At 39.2% G+C, this 16,368-nt stretch overlaps 1 protein-coding gene across 2 annotated transcripts in view; it reads left to right on the top strand.

The window, feature by feature from the left end:
• specc1 (sperm antigen with calponin homology and coiled-coil domains 1) overlaps positions 1 to 16,368 on the top strand; it is a 49,847-nt gene that overhangs the window by 26,557 nt on the left and 6,922 nt on the right. For both annotated transcript variants that reach the window (XM_086057820.1, XM_086057821.1), the window contains 8 exons: positions 1,136 to 1,343; positions 1,654 to 1,727; positions 1,868 to 2,043; positions 6,177 to 6,334; positions 7,184 to 7,284; positions 7,511 to 7,586; positions 8,072 to 8,204; positions 10,007 to 10,100. In XM_086057820.1, coding sequence (XP_085913946.1) covers positions 1,136 to 1,343; positions 1,654 to 1,727; positions 1,868 to 2,043; positions 6,177 to 6,334; positions 7,184 to 7,284; positions 7,511 to 7,586; positions 8,072 to 8,204; positions 10,007 to 10,100 — 1,020 coding nt within the window. The remainder of the gene's footprint in view (positions 1 to 1,135; positions 1,344 to 1,653; positions 1,728 to 1,867; positions 2,044 to 6,176; positions 6,335 to 7,183; positions 7,285 to 7,510; positions 7,587 to 8,071; positions 8,205 to 10,006; positions 10,101 to 16,368) is intronic.

The following is a 16,368-nucleotide window of genomic DNA, read 5'->3' as shown; positions in this document are numbered from 1 at the left end:
TGTTAGCTTAATTGTTTGGAGACGCTTGTTGACACTTCCATCCATGTGATGCCTTCACTACGGAGTTGTGACTGCAGGCTGGTCCACCAGTGCATGACTGTGTCAGGGCAGATTTCAGAGATTGAGAGGACAATAATCATGAAAAAAAAAATTTAATAGGCACTGTAGCTATCACTGCAAAAAAAAAAAAAGCCATACTAAAAATTAAGCCAAATTTCCTCTAATTTAGACAAATGTTCTTATTTTAAGCAAAACAATTCTTGGCAAGCATTCTTAAAACTAATATATAAATCAAGCCCTTGGAAAGCATTAACAGGTCTTAAAATTTGAAAAACCTACCAAAAGATTTAGTAGAATTTGCAACTCTAAAAACTGTTGGGTCAAAAATAACCCAAATTGGGTCAAAAAGGGACTCACCCAACTTCATGGGTTAAATGTATTGGGTTGTTTTGTGGGTTATTCCTTTGACCCAACTTTATGGGTTAAATGAATAACCCAATGAAAGTTAAATTAATTGGGTTATTCATTTACCGGCCATTGGGTTATGACAGTTAAGTTAATTGGGTTATTCATTTAACTGTCATTGGGTTATTCATTTACCCATAAAGTTGGGTTGAGAATAACCCACAAAACAGCCCAATTTGGGATTATTCATTTAACCCACCTTTATGGTTTAAATGAATAACCCTGACGACAATTATACGAATAACCCAAAAAGTTGGGTCAAATGAATTCCCCGGAAAAAAAAGAACCCAGTTTTTGGGTCAATTTTGTATAAAGTAACCCAATTCATTTAACTGTCATTGAGTTATTCATTTAACCTATAAAGTTGGGTCAAGAATAACCCACAAAACAACCCATTTTTGGGTTTTTCATTTGACCGAACTTTTTGGGTCAAATTAATAGCCCGACGGCGGTTACATGAATAACCCAAAAAGTTGTGTCAGTCCCTTTTTGGCCCAGCTATTTTTAGTGTGTAAGCAACAAATTCTGTTATGTAAGAAAAGTGTACTCAAAATTTGACATTGTGTCGCATTTTGCTTTCATATACTTGCTGGCCCAAAGAAACTGACTTTTTCCATTGTCGTTTTGTTTAGTTTTCTATCCATGCTTTAACTCCGAAATGCACACACAGGTGGAGGCCACAGGCCAGCAGGTCCTTGAGAGAGCGGAGATGAGGGAGGAGGAGCTCACCAAGCGGGTGGGTGCCTTAGAGGAGGCGGGCATGTTGGCTGAGAAACAAGTCAAGGACATGAAGGAGACCATCTTTGAACTGGAGGACCAAGTGGAGCAGCAGCGGGCCGTCAACCTCCACACGAATCAGACGGTCCTCGACTTGGAGAGTATGTTTGACTCGCTTTTCTTATTTTAGCCTTTTAGATTCCATCTCCCTTCAAATGTAAGATGTATTTGTGGTTTATTGTATTTCTTCACTGTTTACCTGCACTTCCTCATGGTGCAGGGTGGACAGAATGCAAATGACGACATTATTGTATGCTTCTTACTTTTACCAGTAGTTGTAGAAACAATGATTTTTATTTTCTTTGTGCTCTCGTACTTTCATTTACTAATCACCCCTGCGCCACCAATTAACCCGCATGATGTTAAGTCGTGCGCAATGAGAAGTCAAAGACCTTTAATTTGTGTTTGCAGATCTTGTTAAAAAGTTAGAGGAGCAGAAATTTGAAGCCGATCGTCAACTGAAAGTTTTTAGCAGGCAGATGAAGGTAAGGGAGTTTGGGGATTGATATTTTAACTGCGATCATAACACATCTCCTTTATAAAAGCACAGTTTTTTTGTATTGGAGAATATGAATATGAACCTAACAGACGTGTCTTTTTTTTAAAAAAAAAAATCTTTTTATAGGAAGAAAAAGACGAATGGCGTCGGTTCCAGGCCGACCTCCAGACAGCGGTGGTGGTTGCCAATGACATCAAAGTGGAGGCTCAACAGGAGCTGTGCACCCTCAGGCGGCAGCTGCAGGAGGAGCAGGATCACAATGCTAAGCTTTCTTTAGACCTGGAAGCCCTGCAAGGTGTCAGGTACGGACGTCACGTCTCACAGTCCTTATTTGGACCCTCTCTACATTGCTTAAGCATCGGGATGCTGTTCAGAGCAGTGCCAGATTCCCATTTGAATGCCTAAATTAAAGTACAAATGCGAATGCATTCCCAGTTCTAATTGCTAATTGAAATCAAATGTTCGCAAACATCCTATCTCCTGCCTTAGCACGAGCGTCCCACTTCAAACTGGTTTTAATGTAAACATTATTTAGCTCAATTCTTTGGCTAAATAATGTGCGTTTCAAAAAGGTCCGTTTGCTTCCTAGGATTTACAGTATCTGACTCTCTTCTTTTAAGCTGCCTTCTTTTTTTACACTAACCACTGCCAGTCAAAAACACTCCAACCTCACTATTCTCAGCCACTATGCATGGAATCTTTTCTTTTTTTTTTTACTACAGTTGATGAAAATGCAGCTGCGGTGGCGCATGTATGCACTGATGCAGCACCAGACAATGCTGCAAACATTTAACTTGGAATGAATTAGAGCTGTCAAAAGTAATTGATCAACAACTCTTAATAATCGAGTCACTTTTTGGAGCCATTTTTAATTTTTATTTAAAATTGTCCAAATCCTCTGATTTCAGAATATCTTATCTTCTGTTTTTAACTCATTCACTGCCATTGACGGCTATAGACGTCAAAAATTCATTTGAACTATTTCTATTAGTTTAACTTTTTTTTTTTTACTCTTGTTAAGAGTATGAAAACCTAGATTTTTTTTTATTGTACATTTAGAACTGAAATGTGTGATTAATCGTGAGTTAACTAGTGAAGTCATGCGATTAATTACGATTAAAAATTTTAATCGCCTGACGCCCCTAATTTGTAATAATAGATTTTTTTTATTAATCCTGTCAGGCGATTAAAATTTTTGATGGTAATTAACTGCATGACTTCAATAGTTAACTCCCGATTAATCACTCATTTTACATTTGTTCTAAATGTATAATAAAAAAAAAAATCTAGCTTTTCATACTCTTGTTAACAAAAGTGGGAAAAAAATTAAACTAATAGAAATAGTTCAAATGAATTTTGAACATCAATAGCCGTCAATGGCAGTGAATGACTTAATCCAAATAAGACATTTGCAAACATCTGTTTCTACTTTGGAAAATAATGACCAACATAGTACATCAATCCCCGGTTGTGTTTGTTTTATCACTTTATGAGTACGAAATAAACACCAATCGCTGGTTAATAAACAGCAATGGGGGGCGGGGAGGGTGTTTAATGCAAAACAAAAATTAATCTGATTAGTCGATTAATAGATTGAAAAATCGATGGATATGAATAGATTCAAAAAATATTTGATAGTGACAGCACTGGAATGAATCCCTTGAAGATGTATTGGTCGTGTCTTTATTCTGGTGGCTGCTATAATTAGAGGTGCAGTACTCATTAGTTTGAAACCGGGGCTTTAACGCTCACCTTATCATTGTACCTCTTTCTATAGTTTTCTGGCTTGCTGCTGCGGTGCCATGTTGATCCGTGTGCCCTGTGTTGTGTGAACCATTAAGCCACTCCTTCATCCATGTCTGCATGAATGAATGTTCAGTGTCACCTCACAGTTGTCTTTGAAAATAACATGACGTTTGGTGAGGTCCTTATAAATATACCACATCACTAGTTGTAGACCTCGGCTAAATCAGCCGGCGATCCCCAAGATTAGCTGTTGCACTGCGTCCCGCTCCCCACCTCCAGCAGCACCTTTTGATGCCTCACAAAGATGTCTTTTGACAAGACTCGAGTCCAGGTGAGTTCCCTGCCCCGTTCGCCTGCTTCTCACGGCTTTTGCACTGCTGCTGATGATTTTGCTCTCATCTCAACTCCCTATCTTCGTCTCGGTGTTTCTCACCTTCAGCTTGTTGACTCCCGTCTTTCCCTACACTGGCTGCAGGCACCCGCAGGACTAGCTGTTTTTTTGGGCAATGCTTATTCTCATTCTATTTAAACGAATGTCTCTTGCGCCACCTGCTGTTCTTTGTTGGAATAAGCCATAGTTTCCCCATCAGTTTAGCCGCTGGTGCGCGCAGCATGGCCGGATGCAAATTTCAGGCAATGCATTATCTGTCTCAAATGAATTGCAGTTGTATAGCACCTTCATTAGATATTTCAGACTTCATTAATGGCCTAATCATTTATGCATGGGGTAGACTTTTGGTTACGTTCTGATTTAAAAGTGGATATTAGAACTCTTCTGCTTTTACTGTAAATATACTAATTTTACAGGCCAACAGGTCTAAACATGTTAATGCATATCTTTCTCTTTTCAGAATTGTCCCTGGAGCAACATTTGATACCAAGACGGCAGTCGAAGGACACTAGTGATGTTCATTTCAGCACCTTGTGGAGATCAGGCAGGCGATAATGATGCACTTAAAACGAAAGTTACGACTGTAACTGCGGTTCTATGAGTCCCTCCCTACCGCCAGATGGCGGTGTTCCAAGCACTGAATGTGTATTGTGCATGCGCGAAGGAAACATTCAGTGCTTGAAGCACCGCCACCTGGCGGTCGGGAGGGACGAAATACAACTTTAAAAGGAAACATTGTAATCAGCAAGCATCAGTGCAAACTGTTCGCTCTGTTTTGCAGCATAAATATTGCAGTTTACATTTTCCACATGTTTAAATGTACCTGCATACATGTTTTGATGTTATTGTATTTTTTTTATTGAATGTACTGGGTTTGTCCTTTTTTGTGGTATTTGTAACAGTATTTGTGTTAATACTTTCTTCGACTACAAAGTTAAGTGTGCGTCTTAAAGCCGAGTTGTTGTATTTGTTACATAAAAAAAAGTGTTTCCTTTAATTTACTGCAAGTATATAAGCACCTGTCATCACACACTGTTTGTGGTTCTCAACCATTTTCCCTTAAAAAACAAAACAAAAACATGCATCATTGCATATTGTATTAATGCCACGACAAATGAGCTGTTGGACTGAGGGTTGCACATATTAGATTTAAAAAAAAAACAACAACATTATTCTTTATTTTCCTGTCTTTTTTGGGGTGTAATTTAGGTTGCGGGCAAGCGGTATAGTAAATGGATGGATGAAAGAAAACCAATGGGCCTGATTCACCAACCTAAGAATGATCTTTAATTTGTTTTAAGAAATGTTTTTAAACGATTCAAGTAGGGGTTTAAATCCTACTGTTTTTATATTACAGTTAAAAATACTTTTGCTCAATGCCCTTGACAATGTCGATATTTTGGGGAACGCTTGTTGAAGTGTGTGACAAATGTGTTGATTAATTTTAGGGCGGTTGGTGAATGAGGCCCAATTCGTTTCATCTGTGCAGTGTCTAAACGGGTGCAATGCCATATTTTGCCAAGAGATGGCGGTATGTAACACCGTATCGTGAACCGGCGACATTTGCGTCGTATACTGTCCTACTTATATCCAGTATGTGCTCATTCAGGACTGCTTGTTGCCAAAAAATTACAATACATCTGTAAGTTACAAAAACTACAAAACAAGCAAACCTCAAATATACTTCTACTGTCTTTAAGCATCAAAATATGGTGATTTTGGTTTATTTGTGGTCCATATCTGCAAGACCTGTTTGACTGTGCTACATGTTACTAAAAGGGTTTGTTACTCTGTGTGAATTAGGACTATGAATTAAAAGAGATGTCACCTGTCAAAGGATGGTCTTATATGAGCCAAATGCCGACCCATGGACTGTTTAATACTTCTGAGGGCTACATGGTTACAGGATATATTTGGAATCCAGTTAGTTTTCCAGATTTATTATCTTTTGTATACAAGCCATACTGTGATGCCTGCAATTTTTGTTGTTTGTTCATATATATATATATCATTTGCTGACTTTGTCTTTACTAATGAAGAAGACCACAACCACTGCATACATGTTAGTATAAAAAAAAACAACGTTTTGTCATTCGTAACAATTCACAAATAAATTATATTATGCCAGTAGATGTGTGCTTTTGTGTTTTTGTTTCGAGTCCAATGTTATCACCACAGAAATTTGGCTTTGATTGTTTTGCACCTTTCAACCAGTTTGTGACTTCCTAATATAGCTGGAGCAGCCATTTTAACAGCACGAGCTACTCACTGTACATTTTTGTTTATTGTATCTGTCAGGTCTCAAGGTGATGATTTAAAACGGCCGCCTTGTGAGAGCAGCCGCAAGTGGTGCGGTGTGATCCCGAGCCCACCTTCGGACGCCAATGGCGATGCCAACACGGAGCCGGGAGCTACTGTCAAGTCCCTTATTAAGTCATCTGATACTGGTGGACAGAGTGAGCGAAGCAACACACGCAGACACACAATACAACAACATTAGCATATCCTTTGTGGTGAACGGAGAGTTGGTACTGTAGCATCAAAAAAAAGCAAATTTCCTTGTATTTCAAAGGGTTATTAATAGATTTATACAGTTTTCATGAGAAAACCATTTTAACGTCAGGATTTAGTATATTGAAAAATGCACGTTATAATGGGAATCAACGAGGAGTCGATGAAAATCTACTTCTAATTGGTTTGCTATCGAAAATGTTACATAATTTTAAATAACATTTTGTTAAAAGCTATGTGAAACAAATTCAGCCTGGTAACCTTTAACCTGAGCTATTTGTGGACTATGGAAAAAAGGAAAATGCATTTATGGAATATGCGCCATGATTGGTTGTTATTGGTTGTGTTGTTAGGCTGACTTCCCCTTTAACTCATTCACTGCCATTGACGCCTATAAACGTAAAAAAATAATTTTAACTATTTCTATTCATTTAAATATTTTTCCACTTTTGTTAACAAGAGTATGAAAACCTAGACATTTTTTTAAATATTTTTTTGTTGTTGAAAAGATTGTTAAAAATTAGGGACGGCAGGCGATTACAATTTTTAATTGTAATTTATCGCATGACTTTAATAGTTAACTCACGATTAATCACAAATTTTATATCTGTTCTAAATGTACATTAATTTTTTTCCTAGGTTTTCATACTGTTAAAAAAGTGGGGGAAAAAACTGTTAAACTAATAGAAATAGTTCAAATGAATTTTTGACGTCTATAGCCGTCAATGGCAGTGAATGAGTTCATAATAAATCAATCATTTATATCAGTGTATGTTGCTGCTTATGTCTCTCAGACGGACCAGGCCTCACAGTTCAAATCCACAGCTCACCTCGAAGCCCGCTGAGTGGAATCCCTACGCGCACAGCGCCTGCCGCTGCAGTCTCGCCAATCCAGGTTAGCACAATTTAGTTCCAAACAGTCCCTAAATCAGCTGCCGTCTAGCTTTGGCAGTGGCGTGCAGCCAAGCATGGCCAGGGGAAAATGTGACGTAATACTATTTATGTATGTTTGTCCCATCTGCGGTTCTGACCTTTAGTTCGCTTGACTACAGCATGTGAGCCTTTATTTTTGTTGCGTCTTCAATCATCATTTGATATACGGTCTATTTTATTTCTTGCAGAGGCAGTCGTACTTAAAGCCCTTGTCGAAGTTGTTGGAAAAAAGAATCAGTCACGGAGACTTTGTCCATCCTCACGGTATGTACCGCAAATTGAACACAAATCATAGGTGGAGGCCAGTTTCCTGGCAACACATGACAGACCATGTACAGAATAAAAAGGTCAGATGTATTCTTCTGGCTTTAATAAAAGTTTAATTGCTGCTGTATTCATGTCTGGGCGTATGTAACCATTAGTTTTAATTTCTGTTACTACTCTTAAGAATAATGGAGCAAGCGTTAACCAAAAGTGCTTAAAAAATATAACCGGATAACCATCCGGGCCAGGTGCTTTGCCATTAGGCATACTATCTAGAATACAGACCAAAAAGGTCAGATGTATTTTGGTGTAAAGTGTGCAAAGTTAAAGGGATTGTTGCTACTTCCTTTAGCATTGCTTGAGACACGCAATTTTCAGTTTGAGTTTTTCTTCTTGTCTGATAAGCATATCTGTCTCTTTACAAAAACACTGCACTTGATCATGTGTGATCTCTACGTACTCGGATTCCCCATGTCAATTTTCAGGTTGTGGAGATGACACGAAACCCAACATCTTGATAAGGAAGAGCCCGTCCCTGGAGTCTATATTCAAAAGCCCCGCTTCCCTGAGGAGCCGCACGTCGTCTTTTAGCTACAACCAGGCCAACGGCATGTTCAGGTGGTTATTGTCTAATATTTATGTGGACAACCGGTCACTGCACATACAAGAAGATTTTAGTTTATAGTGTCCTCACTTAATGAGAAGTTGGACTTCGCCATCTCGGATCGAGGTAATCCTCAAGGTGTTTCATGGGGTCGGAGTCGGGGTTCTGCGCAAGTTGTTCAACACTGGGGGTGCAATCAGATGGAAGCATACTAAAGTTGTTGGGCCTCTAGTGCAACTCATTAATTTCTGGGTGTTTGTCCCTGTTGTTTCCTCAGCCATTATTTTATATGTATTTTCAAAGTGAATTTAATGTTTCTTTACCGCCACTGAGTGGCTAGTGCTTGCGAACGTGGCGAATTTCAGGATTTCATCAGGGTTTGTACGATGTTCACAGATAGTTTTTACATGTCGGAAAGACATTTTGAAAATGTTCAGACAATTTTTCACTGTCTGCTCTGTGACATTTTTTTTTTTTTTTTACATTATTTTCTGACTTTTTTATATATATAAATTGTCTGATTTGTGGCAAATTTGTTGACATTTTATAGTAGTCTTGGTTTGGGGATATTTCTTTTGTTTTTGGATATTTTATAGTTACATTTTGAATGTTTTTCTTTTCTGCCTTTTTTTAATCATTAATTTTCTGACTTTTTTTTGTTGTTGCAATTCCAAAGGCATTTTATGGTAATTTTCTGACTTTCGTCTTTTGTTTTTGGACATTTCATGGTCAATTTTTTGTTATTTTTACGTATTTAAAAAAAATATATATGATAATTTCATCTGCCTTTCGTCTCTTTTTCCTGACAACTTACAAATTTAGACTCTGACATTTTTGAATTTTTTATTTCGCATTTATTAATCTAAATCATTAATTCATTCAAAGAATATTTTATCAAAAAAAAATCTATAAAAATGAAAATACATATATATATATATATAATATAAAAAAAAAATATATATATATATATATATAATTTCTACTCCTTTTTCTTTAGAGATCCACAGGGAGCCAAAGGAGAGAGACTAAAGAGCCACATGTGGCTCCAGTGCTGCAGATTGCAGACCCCTGGCTTAGTGTATGCATATAGACATTGTGCAGAGTTTTGAAAACCCCTATGTGGCCACAGTGAGGCTGGTTGGCAACGTTGACATCCTTCAGTCTAGACACACCCTCAGTTCCGCACTCATACTGTTGACATTGATAAACCCGTCCGACCAGTGTTCTATCCCATATTCCCCATCGATTCATTTACGGGAATATTAAAACTCCCTCCAGTGCTTTGACTTGGACAATAATTGTCAGTGAAGTGTTGTTGTTGCACCTCCCAAACGGCGTCGTGTTATGACTGTTTTTGGTATGGTACTCGGGTGATTACGCAACTAATATTATTCATTGGTGATGAATGTGCACGCGCGCACCTCCTGCAAAATTTGCGACGCCTCAAAGAGAGAACTAATGAATTTAACAGTGGAGCGCCGTGACATGTTTACCATTTTGAGAGCAATGACCGGGCGTCGTGGTCTTCCCATGGCTTCAGTGACAACACAAACACCGCCGAGATGACCTCGGGAACTATATTCGTGTCATTGTGAAGCAGTTCACGTACTGTGGGTGTATGCTTGGAATCATTGTTTCGTATTGTTTATTCGTTGTTGTTTTTTATGGAGCCCATTCATATCGGGGGAGAATTAACCGTATGCAATCCGAGGAAAATATTTGCACTTTACATATGACTCAAATCTCTTATCGCACCAAATGTCTCTCTCTCACTGTGTACTTGTGGTTTGTGTTTCCCTCGTGACGGTGTGGAAAGTGCGGACCCCTTGGCCGCACTCGCGCGGGAGTATGGGGGATCGAAGAGGAACGCTCTACTGAAGTGGTGCCAGAAGAAAACACAAGGCTATCCGGTAGGGATCACAGGCCAGAGATCTTTCTCACACCCGAGTTGAGCTCAATCGCTTTCACATTGTGTGCTTTTCACTGCAGCGCTGTTAATTAACTTTGTTTGCAGTTCTTCCCAAGCGGATTGAAGTTTGTTTGTCCAATTTATTGTTTTAATTTGCTCCGCTCGTCTAAAAGTTCGAAAAATAGTTTTTACACGACGAAAACCTGGCAATATTACAGGGTTGGATACTTTTTTAAAAAATAATTTAAATTCCTCTCCTGCTACTCAATTTTTTTTAAAGTAATGCAATGAGTTTCTTCTCTTCTCACTTTTGCATCTTTTATGGCCTCAAATTGTGCAAGGCAGCTGACTCAAAAATGCATAAAGACCGGTGGGATTCGAGTGCAATTATGTGCAAGTCAGCATACAACCTAGCTAAGCTAATGTTCTTGCCCATTGGGCTCTGTGGCTTACATTTTGTTTTTGCAGAGAAATCGGTCCTGGGTCATTTCATAGAACGTCACAGAAATAAATAGACCACGGGTGCGAAAAATATTTCTCATGGTAAAGGGTATGAATATTTGTTGCATTTATTTACTGTATTCTTTCCCCTTAAAATTGGTCAATCAAAAATGTATTCATAATTTTTTTTTATTCATCTCATTAAATCATTGGTTAATTGATTTACTGTAAGTAATACAGTATAATGAAAATTAGGAACTTTCTATACCACTTTTTTTAAGACCAATGCCAGTACAAGTTATTGAGTAGTCATCAAGATCGATACCAAGCACCAACACCACTAGTACTTTTGATACATATAATTAAAACAACAACAATGAGAATTAGAAAAAAAACAATTATATAAAAATAAAAATCCCCCACGCACAAAACAATGACAGATATTGAAAAACACCTATGTATACTTCTATAACATTTTTCCTAAAAACTGCAAAAACTTAATGATAATTTTCTATTCTTCTAATTTCTAGTTCATGATCGTAAAACAGCCGCAAGAGGGCAGCCGATACCAGAATCAGCTGGCGTCGCTTAAGTGCCGATACCTTGAAATAAGGCCGAGACTCGCCGGATAACAAATACCTGGTATCGGTACTTGCCCATCCCTAATGCAAATATTAGTAAAACAAACAATTTTACACATTTATTTTCATTCACTGTATTTCATTGAAACAAGCGGCTGATAAAACGCAATTGAATTTATTGTAAACAATACCAAAGAGAATTAATAATTTTTAATATTGAAATAAATTATTTGACGTGCAAATTTTAACTCCTCCTACCTCACCTACGACAGACATGACCTATCTGTGCATTTGAAATCTTCAAAGGATTGCCCGGCCCTGAGCCTAACCTACGATACAATCATGACATGACATACAGTAGGTGATAACTAACGACAAACGCAACCTATCATGTACTAAATATTTTTTATAGTCCATATGGGACATCTCCCTCCTCCAAAGCTTGATAGTCATTCCGTGTATGGGTGCATGTGTGTTGCTAAAACACACAATCCTCTGTGATGACAACACGTTGCCTAGTAAGGATGACGGGCAAGCACATTAGTCAGAGATTCACGCAAACGTATGCGATGTACTACATGAAACATGAGACAGCTCGTGTGCTGGATTGAATTTGATTTTAAGATAGAGCCCAGTCGAGCAAATCGGTTTAAAGCAGCTGCGTGGGAAGGCAGCTCATTACAAACAAACATCAGTGCAGCCCCGGTGTAGCACCATTGAACCCGTGAAAGTGTAGCCAATGGCTCGCTCTCACGGGAGGCTTAGTCAAATTGTGTCATCGTTTGTGAGTATCAAGAATATTGAAAGAAGATTGGACACTCTCAGTTTCAGTTTCTCGCTTGCGTTTATGGATTTAGTCCACATCCGCCATGTGTCCAACCTGTAATTGGATTCTGGCCCTGATAATTTGGCAGTTACCTATAAGAACCTCTACTTACATAGCAAATGTAATGATCTACTTTACTAATTGTTGAACTTTCTAACACATTATACCATAATGTACTATCTATCTAGAGAGAGAGAGGGGGGGGGGGTGATAGTGGGAGAGAGAGAGGGAGAGAGGTGGGGTGATAGTGGGAGAGAGAGAGGGAGAGAAGGGGGGGTGATAGTGGAAGAGAGAGAGAGAGAGAGAGAGGGGGGTGATAGTGGGAGAGAGAGAGAGGGGGAGGGGTGATAGTGGGAGAGAGAGAGGGGGGTGGGGTGATAGTGGGAGAGAGAGGGGGGGTGATAGTGGGAGAGAGAGAGAGAGAGGTGATAGTGGGAGAGAGAGAGGGGGGTGGGGTGATAGTGGGAGAGAGAGGGGGGGTGATAGTGGGAGAGAGAGAGAGAGAGGTGATAGTGGGAGAGAGAGAGGGGGGTGGGGTGATAGTGGGAGAGAGAGGGGGGGTGATAGTGGGAGAGAGAGAGAGAGAGGTGATAGTGGGAGAGAGAGAGGGGGGGTGATAGTGGGAGAGAGAGAGAGGGGGGGGTTGATAGTGGGAGAGAGAGAGAGGTGATAGTGGGAGAGAGAGGGGGGGTGATAGTGGGAGAGAGAGAGCGGGGATGATAGTGGGAGAGAGAGAGGGGGGGTGATAGTGGGAGAGAGAGAGGGGGGGTGATAGTGGGAGAGAGGGGGGGGTGATAGTGGGAGGGAGAGAGGGGGGGGATGATAGTGGGAGAGAGAGTGGGTGAGGGTGAGAGAGAGTGTGAGAGCGAGTGATGTCACTACTGTCGCCATTTCAGTTCTCATACATCTTATGAAAGGTCGGGTCATTTGTTCCAGTGTCACAAAGTCTGTCCATATCACGACTCCAATTACAGGTACTTTACTCACACAGTGCCACCGATCTGTCACTTTGTGTGGATTTCTTGACAAAAAAAGTACCATTCACGTTGGTCTGTCACAGTCTGGTAGGACTGTGATAAGGTCAGTGCCGTTATCAGTACATGCGCATAAATTGGCTGCGGACTCAAAGGGGTAATAGTTCTTCAAACATTAAGCTCTTTTATTTGTGCACGGCGCAGAGAAGTTGTCAATATTGTCTTTATGCTCCATAATTGAATGTACGATAGTCATCATCACAAGAGGGACAGAAGAGAGCGCAGTGGAGCTTGTGAACTGATTGTGTCTTATCATCTTACACGGAGCTGTGCAAACACATGAGCTTATTTACCGCATGAAACAACAACTTGATGAAAGGAGACACAATGGCCTACGTGCTTTATATCATGAATTGGGCTCAGGTGAACTTACCGGTATTTGTATGTGTGTTAGGTGTGAGCGAGTGAGGGCCTTAAACTGGCTCCGACTGACTGATGCTGAGGGGGGGTCACTCGCAGGAAAATTAAGGGTTCAAAACGGCTCCTTGGGTCTTAAATTGACTCAAAAATGTTTACTTTTTTATCAATAACCGTGCCGTGAGAGTTCTAAAAATGTTTAATTTACTACAAATAATCCGTCATTCATTAAACTATACCAGCGACGTGTAGTGACAAGCAGAACAATTCAGTGGTTTTCCACTAGATGGCAGAAGGTACATACGTGTGTACTTAATTTGTACAAAACATTTTTGTGACTTTTTTTAGGCGCCTTTGCTCAAAAAAGGTTGAGACGCAACATTTGGGTGAACAAACGATGTTTTATGGAAATTTGCTGACTAATTCAATATTTCAGGGGAAGTCAACACACAAAAATTCTTTACAATATGTTGTACTCTAAACACGGCATTCTGATTAATATTGCCTTTGTGGAATATGGATTAAGCAAAATCCACCCGTTTTTATCTATCTCAGGGTGCGGCTATTTTGCCACATGCTGTTGACTGGAAACGACCAATCGCAGCACATCTTAAGAAAGCAGGTGATCCGTGATTGGTCTTTACCTGAGCAACTGTGATGTCATTTTCGGTCGACAGTAAGTGACAAAATGGCCGCCCCCCTGAGATGGATAAAAATGGGTGGATTTTCCTGTTTATTACTTTTAATCTTATTATCATAACAGTTTTTATTGGGGGGGGCTGCTGCAGACGCTTATAAAACATTTTCTCATTAACCAAAATAAAGATCCTATTTGTTTTAAGGTGGGAACAATGAGCAAAGGCTTGAAGCGCTCGGCTCATCCGGCCCCGTCTGGGAAACGCTTTTCCTCTCTGTCACACACACACACAAACGTGTAGAAATACAGGAACGGACCCCCCAGGAGTTGGAAGCAGTGGAGGTCAGACGCTGAATTGAGAAAACAATGTAGTGTAAATTCTGGTAATTGAATTTATTATACTGATTATAATCCCTCGAGGGGAAATCCTCCTTACACATGGCGAGATGGGACACACAAACGGTGCTGCACCTTTTGACCTATTGTTGGAGAGTGTGGGGGGGGGGGGCAGAGGTCTTGCACAAGGGCACCTCAACAGTAGTCAGGAAGCAGACTCTTATCTGTCCAACAACTAGGTGCCATTTTTCATTTGAACCTTGACCCTCCGCTTCCGAAGCGCAAGGTCTTACAGTTGAGCTGCTGCCGCTCCAGGAAGAGCGATCTGGGACAATGGGCGCAAACGCACCAAATGTGGAGCTCGTCATATTTTCGCCGAGTCACTGTTAAAAGCGAACAATCAGCAGTCGTCTGGGTTCAACAACAATATATTTGTTAAGCTATTCTTAGAGACCCCGAGATGTGCTGAGTCGGTATTCAAACCACTCCAAGCCGTCTGTCAAATAGCCCCATTATAACAATAGCAGGAAATGCTGTGCTGTGTAATTCAAGGAAAATTGGGTTATTTGAAATGTTCCCTGATGAACATATTGTCCAATACAAAAAGAGCCTCCTGGATCTTGCCGAGTAGCACCCCCCCACCCCCGCCCCCAGATGGCCGTTGTTTGTCAGACTGACATTTAGAGGCGCTCCCTTCACTGTCTGAATGTACTGTAAAAATGGGAGTGCGGGTTTAGTCAAGATGTGATCAGGTTATCTGATGCATTTCATTTATGAGAGCAAGTGAGTCCAACTTTGTGACCTTCACCCAGCTTTGGTTTCTTGTTCATGTTTTCTTACCGTGATTTACCTATTTGGTTGTCCTTTTGTCATTCTTTCTTTCTTTCTTTCTTTTTTCCCCCCCTGGTGGCTGTTATGCTCGCGGTGGTGAGGCAAAGTGATTGTCTGACAGGAAATATACTGAGCTCATCAGTCAGACGAGCCTCTCAGGCTGATGTCTCCTGCTTTCATCCCTTTAGTCTGATGGCATTTAAAAAAAAAAAAAAAAAACACGTGTCACAACTTCCTCATTATTATTCTGTTGCATTTTGGCTTCTTCTTTTTTTTTGTATCTGTTTTCAGCTCGGTATAGTAACAGTATACAGTTGTACCTTGACTTACTTTTTAATTGTTTATTGAATACCAGGAGAAGAGTAAAAAAAATAATAATAATAACTTAATGAGAACACCTAAGAGCCTAAGAGGCCTCTTAACGGCACATGTTTGTAGAAAGACACGACTATAAGTACAGTACTTATACATTTTACCGTTTTATATGGATGCGGGACACCAAGGTTATAAGAATTAGGGATTTGTCATTATAGTTATAGTCAGAGTTTTTATTTTGTTTTGACTTTTATTTAAAATTCAGTTAATTTAAATTCATTTTAGAGTGGGTTTATTTTTTCCCTTTGAAAATGTTAGCTAGTTTTAGTATTAGTTTTTTTTGTTTTTATTTATGTGATGTTGTGTTTAGTACAGTATTTGTCAAACGCAAAAAAAAGTTGCCTAGTATTAGTATTGCTCTCATTTTTATTTTATTGACTTTTTTTTCCAATTTTGTTTTACCTTTGTTCATTTTAGAGCGGGTTTATTTTTTCCCTTTGAAAATGTTATAGTATTAAAATTATTATTATTATTTTTAGATTTGTGATATTATGTTTAGTACAGTATTTGTCAAGTGCAACAAAAAAAAGTTGCCTAGTATTAGTAAGTAAACTACAATTCCCAAACGACGGATTGATCTACCTTCTGTACAGATGTACAGCAATACCAAAATAAATTACATTTAAATTAATTTAAAATAAACCGAAAGCTGGTGTGATATTAATTGACAAAAATGAAAACAAGGGACATTTTCGTAAGATATTTTTAATGCACTCTCATTTTTATTTTATTGATTTTCCTTATTTAGTTTTACCTTCGTTCATTTTTGTTAACTATTAAAAAAAAGAAGTTTTGAATCACATATTATTTATTTAGATTCACACTACTTGAAACTCAAATAGTTTCAGACA

Source organism: Leptonotus elevatus, chromosome 16 (genome assembly GCF_054856555.1).
Source record: "Leptonotus elevatus isolate MCC_2025b chromosome 16, RoL_Lele_1.0, whole genome shotgun sequence".
Lineage (NCBI taxonomy): Eukaryota > Metazoa > Chordata > Actinopteri > Syngnathiformes > Syngnathidae > Leptonotus > Leptonotus elevatus.
Note: the sequence above shows the minus strand (reverse complement) of the source record. Positions and strands in the feature narration are given on the sequence as shown.